This window comes from Camelus ferus, chromosome 3 (assembly GCF_009834535.1).
Source record: "Camelus ferus isolate YT-003-E chromosome 3, BCGSAC_Cfer_1.0, whole genome shotgun sequence".
NCBI classification, from domain to species: Eukaryota; Metazoa; Chordata; class Mammalia; order Artiodactyla; family Camelidae; genus Camelus; species Camelus ferus.
Window position 1 is genome coordinate 34,002,975 of NC_045698.1, and position 23,594 is coordinate 34,026,568.

The 23,594-nt window shown below is 41.4% G+C and overlaps 1 protein-coding gene across 1 annotated transcript in view; it reads left to right on the plus strand.

The window, feature by feature from the left end:
• The first annotated feature begins 361 nt into the window (after positions 1 to 361).
• The window catches only part of ITGA2 (integrin subunit alpha 2), a 95,418-nt gene continuing 72,185 nt past the window's right edge, over positions 362 to 23,594 (plus strand). Inside the window, exon 1 of the mRNA XM_006185917.3 lies at positions 362 to 544. Coding sequence (XP_006185979.2) covers positions 487 to 544 — 58 coding nt within the window. The 5' untranslated portion in view covers positions 362 to 486. The remainder of the gene's footprint in view (positions 545 to 23,594) is intronic.

Sequence of the window (23,594 nt, forward strand, 5' to 3'; positions counted from 1 at the left end):
AGCGGGGAGCGGGAAGGGCTGCAGGAGGGCCTGGGTCTCCGGAGAACCTGGGGTCTCCGGCGGGCGGGCGTCAGGCTGCCAGAGGGCGGGGTAGTTACAGGCTGGCTCTCGCTCGTCTGATGTGCCCAGCCCGTCCCTTCCGGAGCAGGAAAGGCCCCTAGGGCGCTGTCCCCCCCACACCCCACCCCCGGCTTCCGAAATCCCGGGGCTGGGACCGTGTGGAGGGTGGAGGCGAGGTTCCCGGGGCTGTGCGGGAGCCCAGGTGCAGCCCGTGGGGCGGGGCGGGGCGGGGGCAGGCCCGGTGTTTGCGGAGGCGGAGGGGCGGGCCCGGGGCGGGCCTTGCCGCCCCAAGAGCTGCCGGGCAACTTTTTCCTGCTCACACCCGCGCGCAGGAGAGAAGCTCTCGGAACGCTTTCTGAAGAGTTTCTGGGTTTTGGGGTCTCCGTGCAAACCCAGAGCAGCTCCAGTGCCCAGGGCGGGTTCGCGATGCGGCCAGGACCGACAGGCGGCGCGCTACTGCGGCTGGTGTTAGTGCTCAGTCAAGGTAAGCGAAGGGTTTGCTCCGCATCGGTTTCAGGAGGGACCTGCGTGGGTCCTGGGGGCAGGAGCGAGGAGTCCTGTGCCACCAGGGCCCAGGCGGAGCGCGTCTTCACTTAGATTCCACGTGGACTCAGGCTCTCAGCCATCTAGAGCGGAAAGGAAAGAGACTCCCCATTCTCGCTCTCCCCCGCCTGGTGTCCCCATAAGGCATGTCTCACCTTGTCTGTTACGCGCCCTTCAAAGTCAACTCGAAGCGCGCTTTGCTTCTAGGCACACATGCACATGTGCACAAGGGGAGTAGAGATTAGTGCGGAGCTTGGAGACCCAGAATCCTGCAATCTGGCTCAGACAGGTGCCGCACCAGACCCAGACCCGGAGGTTCTGTGCGTCCCGGAAATCTGGTCCTGGGCGGCAGCCTGCCCTTCCTCAGCATGATGCCTGGTGGCTTTACAGGAGCCTGGGAGCCCACAATGCTATTTTCCAACCCCAGGGTGTGAATGATGCCCCCATTTCTTTAGGACGTGTCTTCCCATAGGGGACAGAGGAAAACCAAGCGCTTCTTAAATTCTTGGCAGAGGAGAATTCTTCCTTCCCTTCTGCCTTCCTCTTATTGTTGTAACGTCGTCTGTTCAACGAATGTGAACTTCGGCCAGGAAAAGTTCTTTCCACTTTCTTCTTAGGCGCCGCAAGAAGAGAATTACCCTCAGCTGCAGCACCAACTGCAAGGAGGGGAGAGCCTGGCCCACCCACCACCTGATTCCTTTTAAACTAAGTGGGGAAACTAGGCTGAGGGTGCCCAGCTGCAGCGGGACTACAGCCCATCAAGAGTACTTCCTCCAAACCTTATCCAGAGCGAGTGTGTGCTTACTTCAAGAACTTTGGGGGAGTCACGTTTGTATTTTGTAGTTTGAATAGCTATCAAATCAACAACAACAAAAATTAGTCTGAGATTTTCAACTGTTTTTACAAAGAAGATAGATCTCCTTAGAGGTGTTTAGCTAGTTGCTATTCTTTTTTTTTCTAAATTTTTTTTGTGGGGGGGGGGGAGGTAACTAGATTTACTTATTTACTCTTCTCTTTTAGAGAAGGTACTAGGGATTGAACCCAGGACCCTGTGGATGCTAAGCAAGCACTCTACCACTTGAGCTATACCCTTCCCCCCAGTTGCCATTCTTTATCATGGAAGAAACCTGATTCAGATGACCCTGTAGCAGTTTCTCCAGGTTAGAGGAAGAGAAACAGCACCCCCGCCCCAGAGCGGAGAACAGGCATCTTAGTTTTTCTGTCTAACCCTGCATCTGGTGCTTCACAGCTCTTCTCTCCTGGGACCCCAAGAGTGTTCTGAGGAATCATCAGCCCTAACCTAGGGGTTTCAGATAAAGTCAGATTCACTTTGATAATCAGACCCTGGAACACTACCACCTTCCCAAGAGCTAATGGACATTGCAATCTAAGCTTTTCATCTCTCTTTAATTACCCATTATTAACAGAAGCTATGGAAACATAACATCATTTTCTTATGTATGAAGTGTTGAGGCTTGTTTTTCCAAAAACAGTGAGAAATACTTCAGTGGAATGTGGTGCTGGTCCAGGCATGAAGTCAGGTATGGAGATTTTACCTTGAGTTGGTTAATAAGGACTATTGGCTGCAAGGCAGGAGAGATGATTTAGAATGACATCTGTACGGGTAGTTCCTATATTTCCTCCTTCCTCCTGCCCCAGTTATTTGCACCCCCAAGGGTTTTCTCTTAATTCAGGATGATCACAATAAAGCTTTGTCATTTGTGATCTCAACTGAAGTTCCTAGGGAAGCAGCATCATGGGTTTTTTTGTTTGTTTGTTTTGATACCATGAACATCCAAGGTTAATTAACATGAACAATTGAAAAATGGCAGCTGTAATTTTTTGTGGCATGACCCAATCTGTATACAATTTTTGAGTATTCATCATTACCCTTATATACACACATATAGTTGTTTATAAATTATAGCCATGTATAAATGTGTAATATATAATACCAAGTTAAAATATGAAAGGCTCATACGCATGTATGTTTCTACATCTCTCATATGCTCCAGCCAAACACTCAGAAAATTAAAACCCTGAAATTTCATTTTAACACATAGATTCTAATTTGATTTCCATAAACCTTCCCACAGATATTTGAGAAAAAGCCATGCTCGGAGTTTAGTTACACATTTATCGCCTTTCATTGATTGTTCCTTGGTTTAAGCGCTTGCAATCATTGAAATGGTAACTAGGAGGTTGAGAATGGAAAAGAAAGACCATAAGACGCCTGGATAATCCATAAACTAAATAATAGGTCCATAGAGGAATGGGAAATGTAATTTAAGAATGCACAACATCATTGACATTCTCTAGTGTGTTGCTTGGGCGAGGATAACCCTTCCCCCTGGATTCTGGGCCTCTGGTACTCTGCTCCTGAGCACCCCCTCGCTAGTGATTCTTTTCAAATCCCTACTTTCCCCTCAGGCTGTAAATATTCTAATTTCCCTCTTAGTAAGCAAGTCCTCCTTTAGTATGTAATTTGGCAGCTCTTTCCTCTGAAACACCCTCCACCTCTGGCTTCTGTTCTCTCTGTTTTTCTACTTTCCTGGCTGTTCTTTCTTAGTCTCCTTCACAGACTTGCTGTTTGGCCCCGTCCTGGGTGGTGTTTGCAGAGTTCCATTCTGGATTCTCTTCATTCTATCAGTTCTCTCCCGGCCAGCTCCCCACTCAAGCCAGCATCTCCCGCCAGATTCCTTTCCTGATTCCCAATCAGCGTTTCCATCTGCTGCCGAGTATCTCCATCTAGGTGCCCTATACACACGTCCAGCTCAACATGTCCCCAACTGAAGTCAACACCTGTCCCCTGAAATTTTCTCCTGTATTGTCTGTTAATGTTTAATAGCAGCATTGTCCTGCAAACATGAAAACAAGGACTCTTCTCTTGTTTTCTACCTCATAGCCCATCTCCAAGTTCAGTCTGTTCTCCCCGGCTCGTGTACCTTCTGACGCCACCCGGTGCAGGCCCTCACTTTTTTGTGTCTGGACTACCATCATTTTTAAACTGGTCTTCCTGTGCTTGCCTCTTTTCCCTCCAGTCCATTCTCCTCTTTGTCACCAGTGTTATCTTCCTAAACACTTATCTGTATCCACCCACCCCCTTGCTTCAGACGTCTGTCTGGTGGCTCCCCATCCCGTGTAGTACAAAGTCCAAATTTTGTGGCACATCGTAAAAAGCCCTTTGCCATCTGGCTACAGCCTTCGCGACCACACTTCCCAGCACACGCTTACACACAAACACACATGCTGCACTTATGCACACACGCAATACACACACACTCCAAGCCATTTATATGCACGTGCACACACCCTTCTGTGTTCTGACGGCACCTGATCATACCATGTTTACTGTTAGAATATTTTCGAGACTGTTTTCTTTGCCTTCACTGCCTTAATGCTTTTTCCTTTTTTTTCCTCATCCCTTTGCAACACTGTTGTCCTCTGCTAAAAGAGATAGTCCAAAGTAAAAGGATAAAGTAGGGAAGTATTTATAACAAAAAGGGAAGTTTGCAGCAATCTCTCATTTATGGGATCCACGCCTGATGACCCCTCTCCTCTCAGCCCGTCAACGGCCTTAGACCATCATTTGATAAAGTAACTCCCCTGCTGCAAAGCTCTCCAGCTACACCTGCCCAACCCTGATGAAGCTTTACCCTCCTAAATCCTGGCTCACAGGCCACTGTTTTGATTCAAATTCATGGATTGGGGCTCAAGATTCAGTATTTAAAAATAATTATTCATACGGTTCTGATGTACAGCCAGGTTTGGAAGTAATTGCTTAAATGCTAGCGCTGCGCCTTCTCTGTCCTGACAAATTAAAATTCCAGTGTTGCCTGTACCACCTTGTTTGAGATGACCACCAAGACAGGTAGATTTCAACACCAAGAGTCAGTGAATGCGTCAGTTCAAGTGAATTCCCTCTAAAGTGGGTGATGACTGCCCCTGGCTTAATGTGCTCGTAGCCTTGGGTATAATAAAAAGGAATCTGTTAAAGTAAAGACACGAGCTGCTAATGAGGGAATTTTAGACACTCAGCAAAATGAAGATCGTTCAGTCAGTGTGTCAAAAATAAAGAATTTCAGGAAGAATAGGGAGAATATTTGGGACCAAAAGTATCATCCTGATGTCATGTAAATATGACCACTAAAGGCACAGTTTTATTCTAGACTGCCAGCCCTGCTAGGCTTGGGGCATTATGGGAAGATTCAGCACAGTGTAGAAGAGAAAAAACCATGGGAAGCTATTTCTCCAATCAGCCAATTAAGATGTGGAGGTTGTGTGTATGTGTGTGTTTTAACTTGTTACGGTAACTAATGATTTACCTGGAAGAAAACAAAGAATAATGGCTCTCTAAAGAGAAGAATCTTGATCCCACAAGTCCTGAGACAGCAATAGGTTCTGTGTATGCAAGTGATTCCTATCATGCCCCTTCCGATGACAGATGTTTTGTTGATCTGGCTGCAGTGAATTCCATAAGACTAATTTCTGATCATATCTTCATGCAACACTTGCTTTATGTAAGGCAATGTGCTGGCTCCAACACGGAACCATAGGAAACTTGAATGTGGTCCAGAGAGGTTGTAGTCTGTATGGAAACAAGCCCACACACGAGGAAGACATGCTGTCTCAGTCCTTGGAGGGTGCTGACCGATTTTATGCCCTGGCATCCTCCTTTCTGACAGAAGTCCGATTACTGGGCTCCCCCGTCCTTTGCACAGCCAGGAGACCCAGGGCGTGTTGAAGGATGATTGGACGGAGCCGGTGCTGCTGGTGCCATACCTCTCACCCATGTCTGATTTAGACGTGGGTTTATAATGGAATTTTGGCCAATGAGATGTGGAGGGAGATACATTTAGGGACCTTTGGGAGAGAATTTTTCATTCCTAAGGGAGATGCTGGTTAATAAACACACTGTCAGTTCTCGATGTGAATCTTGGAACAACCGTAGCTACCTTGAACAGTGATGTCAGCTAGCTTGGGGATGAAGCCAATATACTGGCCTAGTGGAAAGATAAAAAGAAAGCAGGTCTTTGATACTGTCTTTGAGTTTCTGAGCTACTGAAATTTAGAGCCATCATACCTCTTGGTGTCTCAAAAAGTTTCCATGTAATTCAAAACTTAGGCTGTTTTTGTTAGGTTGTTGTGTTGTCTATGCCTATAACATAAAGATGTAAGTTTCTATAACATAATAGATGTCATAAGGTCTCATGTAATTAATTGCTGAATGAGTGGTACAGAAAGAGATGCTGAGTTCAGAGGATGGAGAAATATGACTGTGACACATAGCAAACCTCTAGAGAGGTCGTCATGGGGGCAGGAAGTAATCATTGCCATTCAGATCCACTGTGGAGGGCCTCAGAAGTCAGAGCCCAGTTCTCTCCTTGTAAAATGGCTGAAAGCGATAATCTGGTAACATAATCAGGAATAGGACCCAAGTCTCCTAGTTCCTGGACTAGACACCTTAGATGCTTGAATAGCAAAGGAGAAGGTCGTTATGCCCGGAACACACTGCTCGAGGTATTCACAGAAAGTGAGAGCTGGGAGGTGAGCCCTTGTGAGCCATGGAAAGGAACACGAAGTTGATCCTGAGGACAGTGGGGAGGCTTTGAAGGGCCTTAACGGGGGAGCGACATGCTCAGGCTGGCTCCTAAGACAGGTCCCTCTGGCAGCAGGGCGGATGGTGGAGTGAATAGAAGCCAGATTAAAGGCACCAAGACCACTTACGAAAGAACTGGGCCTAGTGTCAGTGTTAGTTTAGAACCACGATTGAGAGATGATGGTGGTTTAAAAAAAAAAAAAAAAACAGTGGCAGTAGGGAAAGACAGCTGGGGACAGATGTGGATGATATTAAGGAAGAATGGGCAGGATTTGGTGATTGATTTACTCTGGTGGCAGGGAGATGGGGAGAAGGTCATACCAAGGCCTGGGTTTCTGATGGAAACAACTCGAAGGGGTCTATTCACTGAGACAGGAGGTGTTGATGGAGGGCAGGTTAGAAGAGGTGGGCAGTTCAGCTTGACAGGTTGAGTTTGACATCTAGGTGTACACATCTAGGTGGTAGATGGTGATACAGAGCCCTGTTAGGAACAGGAGGAGAGCAAGGAGGGGACAGAGATGTAGGAGTCGTGGGCATCTACAGAGTGACTGAAGACATGACTCTGATGAGTCAGAGACTAGAAGACGACTTGGCTCCAACCTGAGGAACTACCTTAGAGGGTCAGGACAGAGAGAGAAGATGCAGTTGGAGTGGGAGAAAGGGGACTGCAGAGAGTGGGGGCCACGGGAATGTTTCAAGAAGGAAGAGTTGGTCCATAAGGTCAGCTTCTCCAGAGAAGTCAGGCCAGTCTGACTCGCTTGGGGAGGGCAGTCTCCACGAAGGGAAAAAACGGGAAGCAGAGTGGAGCAGGCCAAGGAGTAAACGGAGGTGAGGGACATTGTGAGGAAGCTCAGCAGGAGGAGAGGAGAGAGGAGCTCCAGGCACGAGAGGGGAGTGCTGCCTTCAAAACAGACAAACAAATTGTTGGAGAAACATGTGCTCATAAACGTTATGGTGATGAGCTTTCTTTCCTTCTATCACTTAGGGTACCACATGGTAGACATGTAAGTCTTGAACAATCACATTGAGGTGTCTGGATGTGGCAGGAGTCCCTAAAACAAGAGAAACTGAGAGGAGAGGAGGGGCACTGGTGTCCATGGAAGGGATGCTGTCAGGGAAAAAGAAGAGGGGGAATTGGATGACCCACAATAACAGCAGCCCCGTGACAGATTAGAAACCATGGATGGTCACAGGAGAGAAGGGAAAGGAAAGCAGTTCTGTGCTATGAAACGGAGAGGGTATTAATTGATGGGAGAAAGGTGAGGCTGATCAAGGCACTCGAGGAGGAAAGACAGCAGAACTATGGGACTGCATGGGTGGACGAGGGAGCCCATGTACACCTTTTTGTTTGTTTCAGAACATATTTACTGAAGCAGTTGAAATGAATAAGCTTAGTGCTGTTTTTAGGGTGTGTAATACATAACAATAGTCCAATCTTATTCATAGAATTAAGTTCAGTGCTTTTGTCAGATTTCCAAAAAAACAAATTCTTTTAAAGCTATAGATTTATGTTTCTCCAGCTAAGCTTTTAATGCTTTATTTCTAGCCAGTATAATAAAAATCCCCAAACAGCCTTTCAGAAATCATAGTTCCATTTGGCACAGAGAACTAGTGTCATCTTGGAAAGTTTCTGTTAGTAAAATTTTAAAGCCTTTACTTCTGTGTAACTCAGTGGTTTTTGTTTTTTTCCAAGGCATCTTAAACATTTCCGTTTAATATATATTAGAAAAGAAATTAATGCCTACTCTTAATTTTGTTGATGTTAGAATTAATTCAAAGTACTTATATTCAAGTGTCTTATCCGGTCTATGCCTTCTGACTCTTGTACATGTAAATTGCATTTCCTAACCAGTATGAACTTGAACTGCATATTTTTGTACTGTTTTCAGGCCCATTGAATATTGGGACTGTTAATAATTTTCAAACATGTTTTTCTTCCTTTGAGAGAATGGTCTGTTCTGCTAACCAACCAGTTCACAGAAACTGGGCCGTTTTGTCAGTGAAGATCACTACGTTAGTCCATGTTTTGAAAGGGTGACTGCAATTCTTCCTGTGATTAGTTTAAAGTGACTAGAGACAGTTTTTACTCCAGAAGCTGTACATAACTCCTGGTCATTGAAAGGCTTTCTGTGTAAAAATGAGGTTAATGTTTAAACAGAGCAATGAAAAAAAAAGTGTCGGACACCGTATTGTCAGTATAAGAGATTATTTCATTGTGTTCTGAAGAGCGTGTGCAAAGCTATTGTGCCCATGGGTGCCTTGAACACTGGCAGTTGTCATTCTCCTGGTTCATTTGAAGGTGGCCTTTGTTTGTCTTTGTTCGGACCTGATCTCATTTCCATGGATACCATGTAGAAATGCAGACTGCATACAGGCTGCCTTCTGGTAGGTTCTGTCAGATAACTCTATTCCAAATTATTTGCCAGCTTCCTTCAGATCCTTTAACCAAATAGCTTCTTGGACACTTGTTAGAATATGGACACAGAACTTTCTGAATTATATAACCTTTTTGTAATGGTATTCTGAATGCTAGTGCATAAAATAGATATTACAGAGTAATGGACTTAGTTTTCTAGGTACTCGTTAACGTTGTGTGTGTGTGTGTGTGTGTGTGTGTGTGTGTGTGTGTGTGTGTGTGTGGTAGGGGTGAGAGGACCTAACCTTGAAAATTGGGAGACTTTTATGTGATCTTTATTTCTCTTTCAGTATAAAATGTAATTAAATAGCCCAAATAAAAAAGTCTTAATGCCAAATTGAAAGATGGTTACATAAATAATTTATGTAAATATCAATGTGTCTTAGTTCTGTCCGGCTGCTGTAACAAAATCCCACAGGCTGCTGGCTTGTAAACAAAGGCATCACTCGCAGTTCTGGAGGCTGCGGAGTCCAAGATCAAGGTCCCGCGTGGCTGAATTCTGCTGAGAGCCCTCTTCCTGGTTCACAGCTGGTGCCTTTTTGCTGTGTCCTCATATGGTAGAAGGGGCTTGGGGCCTCTCTGGAGCCTCTTAAATAAGGCACTCATCCCATTCATGAGGGCAAAGCCTACGCACCTCCCAACGTTCCCACCTCCTAACGCCATCACCTTTGGGAGTTAGGATTTCAACATACGAAGTTTGATAAGATACAAACATTCAGACCATAGCATCCAGTAATTAATAAATCCCTTTTATTAGTACAGTATTTATTTTTTGCCCCCAAATCATCAGACCTTAATATATTTGTGTCATTTTATTACTTTTGGGGGGCTATGGTTCAAGTGAGATGTGACCTTAGCTCTTTTTAAGAGTACAATCCCATGGTCTCTTACCTTTATCTGTGTTCTCTCTAAAATACAGTTCAGCCCCCAACCCCTATTCTTTACATCCTTTAAGTCGCAATTTCCCTGAGGCTTAACCACCCCAAGAAGCCTTCCCAACCCCTAATCCAGTCTAGTTGTCCTCCTTACGTGGACCCTTCCACAGCAGTTGTCACATCCTATCTCGGTGATCTATTTATGTGGCTCTAACTCCCAGGGATCGCAGAGAAGACGGCGCCCATGTCTTCTTCACTTGTGCCAAGTTGAGTTTTGTCGAATGAATGAAACGCATATGACAGCTCCTGTAATGTGAATTAAAGGCACACTTTCTGGATGGATGCAAAGCTGAAAACTTCCCAGTTCTTTCCAGCTAGTATATGCCCCAAACCCTCTGTTTGCAGGTTTCTCCAAATTGGCTAAACTATTCCCTTTAGCTGATCAACTTTTCTTTTCACTTCGAGAGTTTGTTTGCTTTTGGAATGTTTCTCTTTTGTCTTGAAATGTCTAACTAGGATGGCTCTATTGACAAATAACAAGATGAATAAAAGCATTAGGATAGTGCAGGCTTCTTCCCCCACCCCCCACCAAAAAAACTCTTTCCTGTCCTGAGACACCTTTTTTCCCCCTAAAAAAAACTCTTTCCTACTCCCCTTCTCTGTTCTCATAAAGCAGCACCGTAATTTATCTTCAGCTTGACTGTCACTCCCTCTGAATACATTTTTAAGCTCACCTTTCATCCTATTTATCATTGTACTCCCAGGACCTAGCATATAGTAAGCACTCAGAAAATGACTGGTAAAAATTTTTTAAAAATAAAAATAGAATTCGCATAATATAAATAAACTTGAGGTTGAACATTCAAGTACTAAACTTGATTAATACTTTCAGTTTATAACTTTTCTTTAGAAAGCAGAATATCTTAATATTCTTATAGAAAATGACATACTAAAATATTCATGTTAACAGAAAAAATATATTTCTTTTGATATTTATAAGTAAATATAACTTCCTATAGATAAATTCACCATTTATATGAAAATGACTGGCTTACTTTTTTCATGTGATGTCTTTTGTATATACTTTTCCATGGGGCCCTCATATTTATAACTTTACATTAATGCATCCTGCCATGCCATGGTCAACTATTGTCCCATTGTCCCATATTTAGGTTGTTTCCTGTGGGTTTTTCCCCCTACTGCAAGTAATGTAGCTATAAATATCATTGTACAAGAAGCTTTTTCTTTCTTTTTCCTTCTGGACAATTTCCAAAAGAGACATTACTGGGTCAAAGCGTGTGTATTTTTTAGCCCTTGTTGCATACGGTACAGTGTGGTCATCAGCAATGGGGGTTTTTACCAATTTTACCAACAGTAGATTTTAACTTACTTTTTGTAGGGGTTTGTTTTTTTTTAAACTTTGTAGTCCTGTGGTTGTAAAGTGGTGCTTCATATTTATTTTAATCCTCATTCTTTATATTCATCAGGGTGTATTTTTAAGTTATAATTTAAAACTGCCCATCTTTTGAAAAATATGTGTAGAGTAGGATATTCTAGCACTTAGGCATAGAAGAAACCTCAAAATGTCATCTAGTAAATGCCTCAATTTTACAATCACCAGCTTTGGAAATGATTAAAGCCCAGGACTCCAACGTGCAGTGCATGGTCCATCATTTCAAGATGGCCTTCAGAATTTCTTCTGAAAATCTCTTTGACAAACATCTCTTTGTCACCTGTTTCCCACAGACTGGTTTTAATTCATTTTTACTTGAGGGGTGGCAGTCGTCTAGTTAAGATTTCCATGTTTCCGTGAGTCGAAACCCTTTAAGGGGAAAGAGAAGACATTCTGTTTGCCAGAGCACTTGACTTTGAGTCTCCGAATCTGGAGACTGGTTAGCTATCGCCATGTAACCGAGAACCCTAAAACTTAGTGGCTTAAAATGAAAACCATTGTTATCTCTCATGGCTTCTTGTGTAGGACTTTTGAGAAGAGACTGTCTGGGCAGTTCTAGCTTGAGGTTTCTCTGATCGCATCAGAGGGTAGGTAGCTTTTTCTCTTCATGTGATCGCATCAAGAGGTTTCTCCAGCATGGCGCCCTCTGGGTGGCCTGACTTCTTGCTGGACAACTCAGGGACTCAAAGTCAAGTGTTTCCCCCCAAACTGGCAAAAACTGGATGGTCTTTTCTACCCTAGACTCAGAAATCATGCAACTGCATCTGTTCATCAAAGCAATCACCAAGTTCCACCTAGATTCTCGGAGAGGAGACTTACTCAACATCTTGATGATGCTGGAGGGTGTTAACTATGTCCCAGACATGTTTTAAAACCACCACAGTGACTTAATCAATGTAATGGTGTTTACAAGAGTGTTGATTGTTTAGATCAGAGTTGTTTAACTTTGATATTGTTGACATTGGGGACCAGATGATTCTTTTGAGGGATGGGACAGTGGGAGTGGCATGTGGCGCTACCTGTGCACTGTAGGGTGTTGAGCAGCGTCCCTGGCCTCTGCCCACTAAATGCCAGTAGACTCTCCCCTCCCCTCCCCTCCACAGTGTGACAACCCAAAATATGTCTAGACATTACCAAATGCCTCCAAGGGACAAAATAACTCCCAGCTGAGTACCACTACACTAACCAAACATATATTAAGCACATGTAATGTTCACGGCATCAGGGAAAGAACTCTGGTTCTGAAGACTAAATGTTAATTTTAATGCCATTTCCCTGGGTGACTTTGGGTAAGTCACAGGCAAGCTATTCCCTGCCGTTGGGAGGATCAAATGGAATTATGAATGGAAAGGTATTTGCAAACTGTAAAAGCCTATCTAATGTTACTTTTCAAAATCCATATACTTGGTATTCATCCATTTTTATCATCATTCATTATTTTAAGGGACCTTAATGGACACGCTCACATGGCAGTAGTGTCAGACACTTGGAGGAATTGGGTTCAAGGCAGCCCCTCCAGGAGCTGTGCTTTCCATTTCTAACGTCACCTGTGGAGGACAATGGTAGCACCTAGGTCCTTAGTGAATGTAAAATTTAACACTCCAAACAAGGACTCTTAAAGAAAAACTGCATTTTTCCTCTCTTAATGAAAGCAGGAAACTTACACCAAAATATTCCAAAAGCAATTTTAAGGGTCATTTTGTGCTTTTGGCTTTTGTACTACTTTTTTTTTTTTTTTTAAAGCATTATAGCTATCAGCCAGACGCTGGAGAGGTAAAATCTGTATACAGTGAGAGTGTGGTCATTTTCAAAGGGCCTGTAATTTCTAAGTTTAGTTGCTTATTTTGAGAGGAGAGAGAAGCTTCTTTCTAAATTATTTCTGCAGTATTGTACTTTCAGTGTGAAGACAGTGCTATTGGGAATGTTTTCTCATAATTTTGTATGTGTTTAAAGGATCTCATGCTACCTATGACCATTTTCTGTTGTCGTACATATTCTAGGCGATGATTAGCTACACTTGAGAGTTTGAAGTCTGTTTTCTTAGTTTTAAAGTCAGAGTGTGAGTAACCCTACTTCCTGCTTTTGTGGCTTCCTGGAGGGTCCACGGGCTGATAATACTTCGTTGGCTCTCGTGGTGTGTTCTGAGCGTGCCTCAGCAAAATGCAGGCACACCGCCTCCTACCATTACACAGCAGTTCTCAGAAACTGAAATGGAAGTGTATTCAGGATATGCTTTTCATGTTAGGAGTGGAAGTGGGGTCCTAGATTAGTATGCCTTTTAAAATTTCTCAAAAGTTGTGCTCTCATCAGAAACATATAATGATATTAATAGTGAAAAAAATAAGCTGACTTTACTAAGCACTCATTATTTGCTGGACAAGGGGTTGAGAGTTTTATAGACACTGTCTGGTCACAATGAGGTCGGCTCATAGATTATGTCCATTTCACAGGTGAAAAAGCACTGGCTTATTTGTATAGGATGAGGAACTTGCCCAAGGTCACAGAGCTATGCAAACCTCAGAGGCCAATGAGATACTGTTGGTCTTGCCCAGTATGTGGATTTTTTTCAGTTAAAAAATAATAATCTTTGTACTTCCAGCATTCTGCCACCTTATCACCCCCAAATGTAGTTGGTCTTCTTTCTAGCACTCTCCTATAGCTAGGTAAAAAGCGAAGTTAAATATACTCTAAAATTCTAAATCGAAAATAACATGTGTGTTTATATTTGTATAGACATACGTCTGTACTTATCTGTATACATATTTATTAATCTGTCTTTTAATCCATCTACCTATTTATCTTCTTGGTAACCTGCCCTCATTCAAGCATCCTCCTTTGAACCAGTATGAGTCTGGAACATATGTTTATTAATGAACCTGGTCTTTATCCATCTCTCATTATATGCATAATTTATTGTTAGGTGGAAAGTCAGACAATGAGCAGTCTACCTGTTAATTCAGTTGATTATCACTGACCTATAACCATGTAGATGCTGGGCACTACTCTGAGTACTGAGGGATATAGCAGTAAACAAATATGGCAGGAAAACAAGGTCCCTACTTTTAGGGACAAAGGCACATTTACCAGAAAACCAGTGATGCTTATGCTTCAGGGACCCTCACTCTGCAGACCTCCTTCCATGTATTCACATGCCTGATATTTTTATTAAATATGCAAAAGCTCAGATCACTGTCTCTTTTATACCCTAATACAGCATATGTAAACAAAGACATCAGCAACAAACTGGTTGATACATGTCATCAACTCAAAACATTTCTGGATTAATCCCTCTAAAAGAAAACTTGAGGTGCCTTGAAATACTGTACCTCCTGTATGATACTGGAAAACCGTCCTAAACATTTACATGACATTACAAATAAGGAGTTATGAAAAGGAAAAGAACTTTTCTTAACTATAATGAAATTTTAAAAATCCAATTTACCATACCCCCTAAATTTAAATACTTTTTAGAGAATATTATTTTATAAAATTGTCAAGTGTGTGTGAAGAGGTGATCAAAAGATATAGAGCCAAAAACTGTAGGGAAAAGGTATTATAGAAGTATGTCAGGCATCAGAAAATGTGTGTTATATTTTTTCTGTTTTTCAGCTTTTAAAAATATATAATTTGCTAGGATTGCTTTTCTCATCCTAAATAAATATTTAATTTTGTACTTGAATTTGATTCATAACTTTGTAATTTTTTTCCCTTAAAAAACCACCCTGCCTCAAATTATAGATGCTTTAATCCCTACAAAACTTAGATCTTCCTGTACAGGTTCTAATTAGGGAGACAGACAAATTAAAAAGATAAAATATATAACACATGAGGTAGCAATGCTCTATTAAGAAAAATATAGCAAAATAAGGGGGACAGGAATGCTGGGCAGGGAGTGTGGATTGGGAAGGTATTATATCCTGTGGGGTTATGTTATATCTACTGCTATGTAACAGCTTACCACACATATAGTGACTTAAAATAATATAAATTTATTATCTTACAATTTCTGTGGGTCAGGAATTTGGGCTTGGCTTCACTGGGGTCCTTTGCTTCAGGATCTCTCAAAACACTGCAGTCAAGGTGTTGGCCAGGGCAGAGGTCTCATCTGAATGCTTAACCAAGGAAGGATCCATTTCTGCTCACTTTGAATGTCAGTAGAATTAATTTTCTCCAGGGCTGTTGGACTGACAGCTTCAGTTTCTCACTGGCTCTCAGCCAGAGGCTGCCCTCAGTTCCTTGCCTTATGGTCCTCTTTGTTTCATCAAAGCCAACAAGAGAAAGCAAACTGGCAAGATGAAAGTTACAATCTTATGTAGTAATCATAGAAGTGTTATCCTATGATATTTCATTCTACATTTTGAATCTTCAATTCTATTGTTTCGAAGTCACAGCTCCTGCCCTCACTCAGGGGGAGAGGATCACACAAAGGCATGAATAGCAGGAGATGGGGATCCCGGGGAGTGAGGAAAGGCAGCTCTGATAGGTTGCTATTTGACACAGAAACAGAATGCTCTCTGGGAAGAGTGTTCCATGCAGAGGGAACAAATATAAAAGGCTTGAGGTCAGAGTGCTTTTAAGGAAAAGCTGGGAGTCCAAGCGAGTGAGCTAAAAAGATAAGGTAGGGGGTGGGGTCAGGCGGGTTGGATAGGCAATGCTTGTACAGCTATCGAGACAAAACTTCCCCACGAGAACAGCGGAGTACTATTTCAGGGTTGTACACCACAATAAGAGATGCAATTCGTAAGTATCCTGGGAGTTGAAGAAGGGTGTGTGCAGGCTAGAAAGGCAGGGGAAGACCGGAACCAAGAGTTTACAGAGACGAGACCTATGACCAGAGATATGATAGAAGCAATACTAACTTCAATTATGCCAATTATTTCCACACATGGCCTTGAGATATGTGAGGCATATCTTGTTACTGAGTAAGCTATTCAGTGGGCGCTGATGTGGTAAATGCACAAAACTGCTATTCTGAAAGAGAGGGAGGGAGGGAGAGAGAGGAGTTTCTCCTTTCACACAGAAGGAATTTAGGAAGAAAGTGTTAAAACAGAAAGTGAATCAATGAGCTAGTATTCCAGTAGCTTGCCTGGGCCTCCTGGCTACTGGGAGACAGCCTGCCAAACGGCAACTCATCCTGCAACATCTTTATGAAGAAAAGACCATCTATTGAGTTGTTAGGAAGTACTTAATCATAATAAATGGACTTAAGAAGCAATTGCTGTGGACTTTTGAAAATGTTCATTGCCTGTAAGGTCAAAAAATGTGCAAGGGCCTCAAAATCACCTAACTCCATGCTACAGTTCTCCAAGATTTGATGCAATTACTTTGTCACCAAAAACTCTTGGATTTTTTTTTTTCATACAAACTATGAATCTTAAATGATATAACTGGAGTTAGTATCTCTCTCTCTCTCTGTTTATATTTGTGCCTCTGTGTATTGACAGAATTATCTTTGAAACTCAGAATAGTAAATTGACAGTTCCTGGTATCATCTGATTTACCCCGTCTTAGTCTGCTGGGGCTGCCATAACAAGATACCACAGAATGAGCGGCTTTAACAACAGATATTTATTTTCTTATGGTTCTGGAGATAGTAGTCCAAGATCAGGGACCATCAGGGTTGGTTTCTGGAAATGACTCTCCTCCTGGTTTATAGACTGCTGCCTTCTGGCTGTGTCCTCATGTGGTTTCTTCTCTACACATACAGAGAGTGAGATCTCTGGTGTCTCTTCCTTGTCTTACGTGATCACCCATCCTATTGGATTATGGTCCCATCTTTATGACCTCTTTTAATCTAATTACCTCCTTAAAGGCTCTGTATTCAAATATAGTCATATTAGAAATTAGAGTTTCAGCGTGGGAATCTGGGAGAGATACAATTCATTGATAACAACCCCTTAGGCTTAAGAATATATTCATGCATTCATTTCTGGCCATGGAAGTGATGCACATATTTCTTTAATATGAATACAGAGTAATAGTCAAATAAATGATATATGCATTCACTATAAAAAAGTGTCCATAAATTATGAAGCACAACAAATTATGAAATTATTACCCAGAGTTCAGCTAGAGTCTGTCTGCTTCTTAAAATTGAAATATGGTTATTTTAAAGTTCCTATTCCACCTTGTAAGAAAATACAATGCTCTCCCAGGATTTCTCTGAACCCCCAAGAGGTATGCATTTTCATTGTCATTCAGCCCTCAGTATCCTGGCTTCCCAGTTTTTGCCCTCAATATCCAGGCTCCCCAGTTTTTATTCTCTGACAGGTCTGTATTTGATTTTACCCTTTGTACAAGCCAATACGTTAGCCTGTTACTGTTTCATGGATGCTGGCAGATGACATGAGATTCTTGAGTCAGAGACGAAGGACTTGATTACTCACAGTGCAGCGGGCAGCATGAGCGTGAGCATGTGGACATCAGTTCCCCTTGTGCTTCCCCTTGAAGTCTCAATGAGGGCTACAGGAGGAGATGCAAATGGGTGCCTGCACACACAGTAGGTGGCATTCTGAGAGAGAAAAACTGAGCTGGGTGACCTGCTGTTTTATAGCAAGAAGTCAGCAAAACTGTTCTTTGTCCTGGAGAGAGAGAGATGACCTCACCCTCAAGTTTGCTCCCTGCAAACACGGCCCCAGGAAATGGCCCAGGTAAACATCAGTAAGGATCTTACATTATTGGCATCCCCATTGTATTGAGTTGAATTGGATGGAGGTCCCTCAAAAGATATTTCTATCTCCTAGTCCCCCAAATCTGTGACTGTTTCTTCATTTAGATAGAGGAGCTATGGAGGTTGTCTTGTGGAAACTGTGAGGGGTCAGAAGGGAAGAAGGAACATGTTATTGGAAACTAGAGGAAAGGTGATCCTTGTTATATAGTGGCAGAAAATTTGGCCTAATTATCTCCCACTGTCGTGTGGGCAGCTTTCAAGCAATGCACTGAGATATTTAGCTGAGAAGATTTCCAAGCAAAATGTCGAAGGTGCCATCTGCTTTTTTCTTGCTGATTGTAGTAAAAGGCAAAAGGAAAGAGAGAAATTGAGGAAGGAAATGTTAAACAAAAAATAACAGTACTTAAGGATTTGAGAAATTCTCAGCCTGCCCAGATTATCCCACAAAAGCAAATATTAGGAGACTCATTGTTAGGAAAGTGTGCTCTCAAGAGTAGGCCAAGGGTGTAGTTGGAAAACATTTTGCTGAATGGATTAGGTGTATGATTCATGGATTCATGGATCCTCTCAACCACCTCGGCAGAGGCCAGGAATAGAGTCAGAGTCATCCAGGAAAGATCCATGGAGAGCTCTCTTGTCTGATGGCATGGATGCTCATGACATACACAGGAGACCTATGAAGTTTTTAGAAATGTTGTCTCAGCAGAAAGGCTGCCATCTTGGACCAGAGGGGACAGAGAGGCAGAGGCCCATAGGGCTCTTGCAGACCGTGAGGATGGAGTCCTGAGCAACACAGGATTATTCTCAGGCTTTGAAACCTAATGGAATTTGACCTGCTGTGTTAAACTGTCTAGGTACCAGCGATTCCTTTATTCCTTCCAATCCCTCCCTTTTAAATGGAAATGTCTATCCCATGCCTGTCATACTCTTATTTTTTTTAAAGCAGGGAACTTGTTTTCTAGGTTCTCAGACCCCCCAGATGGGGAGAAATTTTGCCCCAAGACCGATCAAACCTAGAGTTTCACCCAGGCCTGATTTAAATGAGGGTGTTGCTCCTGGACTGTTGAGCATAGTTCTCAGAAACTTTGCTGTCCCCTAGTAGTGTTCACCCATGTCTCGGCGATGGCTGGACCCTCCTGTTGCCCCTGCAATGCTCAGGTCACTGTCCTATACCCCTGCTTCTGCCAGTACCTCCGCAGCTTCTGAGGACCAGTCCCCACCGGGCATGGGCGAGAGATGTGCTCCACCGCCTTAAAGCTATGACACCCTCTGCTTGCACTGTCATAGAGATTCAGGCCCTTAGCATTCCCATACATGATTCATTTGGATTTTATTTTTTACTGAGATATAACTGGCATATAATATTATATTAGTTCAGGTGTACAACACAATGATTCGACACATGTATATATTGACAATGATCACCACAATAAATCTAGTTAACATCCACCACCACACGTAATTGCAGACTTTTTATTTGTGATGAGAACTTTTAAGATCTAGTCTCTTAGCAACTTTCAAATATAAGTACAGTATTATTAACTTCAGTCACCATGCAGTACCTTACATCCCTCTAACTTACTTATTTTATAACTGAAGGAGTTCTTATGTTTTTGTTCACTATTTCACAGAGACATTGCCCCCCTAAAATGCCAGCCAACATCTGCAGGAATGGGCCAGAATGCAATATACCATCTCTTCCTAATTCTACCTCTTACTTTTGGCCTTAATTCTCTTATTAAGAGATATGAATTTTTCCCCCTTTATCTCTCTGAATCTTTTTTTCAATGGAACCCCTTCTATGAAAAGCCTGCACCACCGGCCCTTCAACATATGTAGATATGCTTAAATTTTGCACTGGCCACACCAACTAGATTCTCCTTCTGCCACTTTCTACTACAAATATATGTCATTAAGCTCTAACAATGACATCATGGAAGTAAATAAAATTTCCCAACAAATTTTTGTTGTTGAATATAAAATGACTTGTTTTGTTTAATACACTTATTTCTACTCTTGTTTCCCAAAGATTTCGTTCCTTTCAGAGCAAGCTTCACTGCATTTTGAGAACAAAACTGGGTTAACTCTATCTAATCCCAAAACATATATTTATTTCTCTTTTGAATTATCTATTCATTTAAAATAGGGCTACAGGATAAAATGGGAGAATAAACTCCATATTTGCTGAAACAAATTCTTAAATTATTAAAGTTTCCCAGAAATCTATTTCGGAGATGAACAGGAACTCTCAGGGCAGGAGGTGCTATAAAATTTTTAAGTGAGTAGAAGAAAAAAGTCTGCATTAATCAATGTGTGTTTAACTATCTGGTTTGCCTATGGATATTAAAATGGCAACAAGCCAGGTTATAATCAAGGATGAAACACAACCCCCTTTTAACTGGCGACATAGAGGAATTTAGTTAAACCTCTAGGAGATATGTTGCTTATATTTGCAGTAAGTTTTGGTGAGATTCGCTGAATGCACGGGCTCAGTTACTGTCAACAAATGCACAGCAAGGTCACCTTGGATAAATACCCTGCTGTGCTATTACTGTGTTCACGACATCCACACGAGGGCAAGGGAGGGAAGAGTTACACTCTGGGTGATAACATGACCCTGGCAGGGCAAAGCTGAAGTCACCCTGAAACTCACTGCATCTAACATAGACCTGGAATATATAAATCAGTGAAATAATCTACGACTTACTGTGCCAGTTTTTCATACTCCCCACACTCTTCTCTTTCATGTCTCCATGATACTGAGCAGGATGTTCTTGTGCCGGGAAATACCCTGGCCTTCCTCTTTAGGTAGTGAATTCCAGCTCATCCTCCAAGGTCCAGATGGATTGCCACCACCTCTCTGAAGCCTTCAAACTTAGATTTACCATCTTCTCAACTTTTAGTTCAAGGTTCTTTGTAGTTTTCTGAAATGTAGTACTTATCCCATGATGATGTAACTGTTTTTTATTCAAATTACAAGAATGAAAGCTCAAAGAGCAGGGATCTTGTCTGTTTCATTCATTGCTATATCTCCAGGATCTAGGAAAATGCCTAGCACAAAGGAGTTGGATAAATATTTTTTTGAATGATCCATTTCTCTCTGTGGGCATGTTTTGGCAGAAAGGAAACACAATGAACCATATAGGGTAGTTATTTTCCAAATGATCCAGTTAAGTTATGAGGACAGACATAGGAACATGTTACTATAAGCAGTGGACTTGTAAAGAGGAAATAGACATTGAATTAGACAGAATACTTATTAAATTTATAGAAGCTAATTAGCTATCATAGTCTAAGTGGGAAATGGTGACATAGATAGTGAGTTGTGAACATATATTTGAAAAAAATAAGCATAGTGAACTGAGATTGTCCATATTTATCAAAAGAGGCAGGCTCTTTTAAAAAACTTTTTTTATTGAGTTATAGTCTTTTTACAATGTTGTGTCAAATTCCAGTGTAGAGCACAATTTTTCAATTATACACGAACGTACGTATATTCATTGTCACTTTTTTTCGCTGTGAGCCACCGTAAGATCTTGTATATATTTCCGTGTGCTATACAGTATAATCTTGTTTATCTATTCTACATACGCCTGTCAGTGTCTACAAATTTTAAAATCCCATTCTGTCCCTTCCCACCCCCAAAAGAGGCAGGCTTTTGAGGGAAGGATTGAAGTAGCAGGAAAGAAGAGATGTAGGATCAATGGAACGAAGGGATGGTGATGGAGAAGGACATGCTTGTAAGGAAAATAAGCAGACCATTTATGAATGGAAATTCTGGACAATAAGGTTGAGCAGATGAGCCAGACCAGGACTCAGAACTCAGAACTCAACCACCAATTGTGTGGCATTGAGCAAGAAAGCATCTAAGCCCCATGAGTTGCAGTTTCCTTATTTGTGCATTGGTAATAATAGCCAGGTTTTACTGTTTCACAAAGTTGTTGTGGGGATCAAGTGAGTTGAGATGATTCTGCCATAGGCAGGCAAACAAGCAGTAAGAAATAGGAGTCTACAAATTGTAATATATACTATGGTTTAAGTATTAGAGGAAAAAGTACTGGAAGGAAATAGCATTTCCCAATTAACAGCACTTACATTAGAATGATATTATTATGAGTGATCTTTCTTCCCCCTAATTTTCTCTCTATTTCAAGTCATCATCAAAGAAATATATTCATTAAAAATTCATTTCACTTGACAAATATTATCCTAGGTGCTGAGAAAAGAGGAGTGAATAAAAGATACAAGGTCTGAGCCCTCAAGTTGCTTAGATTTTAGTAGGCAGAGAGACACAAAACAGTGTAGATACATAAGATCATTTCAGATAACAAGTGCTGTGATTCTGGTGTACTGAAGGAGGAGGGTGTTGCTGGTAGACAGAGGAGTCAGGGGAGGTCTCAACGAGGCCAGCAGAGACCTATTTGAGCAGAGAACTAAATGATCAGTAGGTGGCAAGTCATAAATACTGAGCTGGGAGGAATGTTGTAGATAGTGGGTCAAGCAGCTATAAAGGCCATAAGCAGAATGAAGGATGTGTTCAAAAGACAGAAGGAAAGCCGGTGTGGCTGGAACACAGTGAGCAAGGAGGGTGTTGGAAAGTAAGAGCCACCAGATACACGAGGGCCAGATCATGAAGGACCTTTGAAACTGTGGTAAGGAAATTGGATCTTCTTCTCAGGGTAGTGATAAGGCACAGGGGTATTTTAAGCAGAAAGATGAAATGATGTGATTTAAACTTTTAACTAATATTTTATATATATGGATATATATGTGCATATATATGTACACACATATAGTAAATACATGTAAGTATATACACATATATGCATATATATATATATATATAGTAAAATATGACTGCTAGTTGATAAAATGGACTCCATCTTGATGTCATGTCATTCATTATCTGCCAAGGTCTAATTAATAGGAAAAAAAATGAGGTCGTTATATATACAGCCATATGTGGTCTTTTCAGTATTAGCTATTTTAAAAGAGGGGACACTTTGACATCACCTCCCAGAGCTTTATTAGTATGTTAGATAATTATTAACATATTTAAATAGGATTTATTGGATTCTCCGCTATGGGGCAAAGTTAAACTGTTGATTGGAAAGAGCAGTATTTTGAATGTCAGTTCTGGTTCTCTGCTTATTTTGCTGTTATTTTCTTTTGCATTTTATTTCCTCAAAACTATAAAGAAGCAGTGGTCCACATGAAAAAACAGGTATTAAGGAGAACTTTTTCAAATGTAAAGTTGTACAGATTTTGCTACTGAGTATTTGAAAATTATTGTTTGTCCTTCCCTTCCTGGCACATTCTTTTTTTTTTTTTTTTTAACTTACCATTTTAACCATTATTTTGGAGAGGGGGCATAATTAGGTTTATTTATTGTTTTAATGATGGTGCTGGGGATTGAACCCAGGACCTTGTGCATGCAAAGCACAGCACTCTACCACTGAGCCAACCTGCCCCCAACACCCAGCACATTATTTCTAAGAAATAATAATGAGCTGAGCTCTTTTGAGTGAATAAATCTGCAGTAGAATGTTTTTGGCAGAGAGGCACATCAACTACTTTGTCCCCAAGATTTTTGTCACACTGGAAAAAGATTATTCTTAAATTTTAATAAAATACTTACAAATAATGAACTTGACAAAAATAATTTGAGAAGCCAGAAATATAATAATGGTGCAAATATATGTAGAAAAAGTAACATTGCAATAGATCTTTGAAAAAAAATTATACACCATTCTATTTTTTGTTTAAGCATTCTTTAAACTTGATAGTGAACAGTGCCATCAAAATCTCTTTTAACATTGTTGAATTTAATAAATATCTTCCAAGAATTACAAGACTCCTTTTCAGCTTTAGTTAAACATTTGAGTGTCTTGGAAAGCACTGAGTATAAATTTGAAACTACTGTTAAATATATGATGGGAAAATCAAGTTGATACTTTCATGCCAATAAAACACTCAAT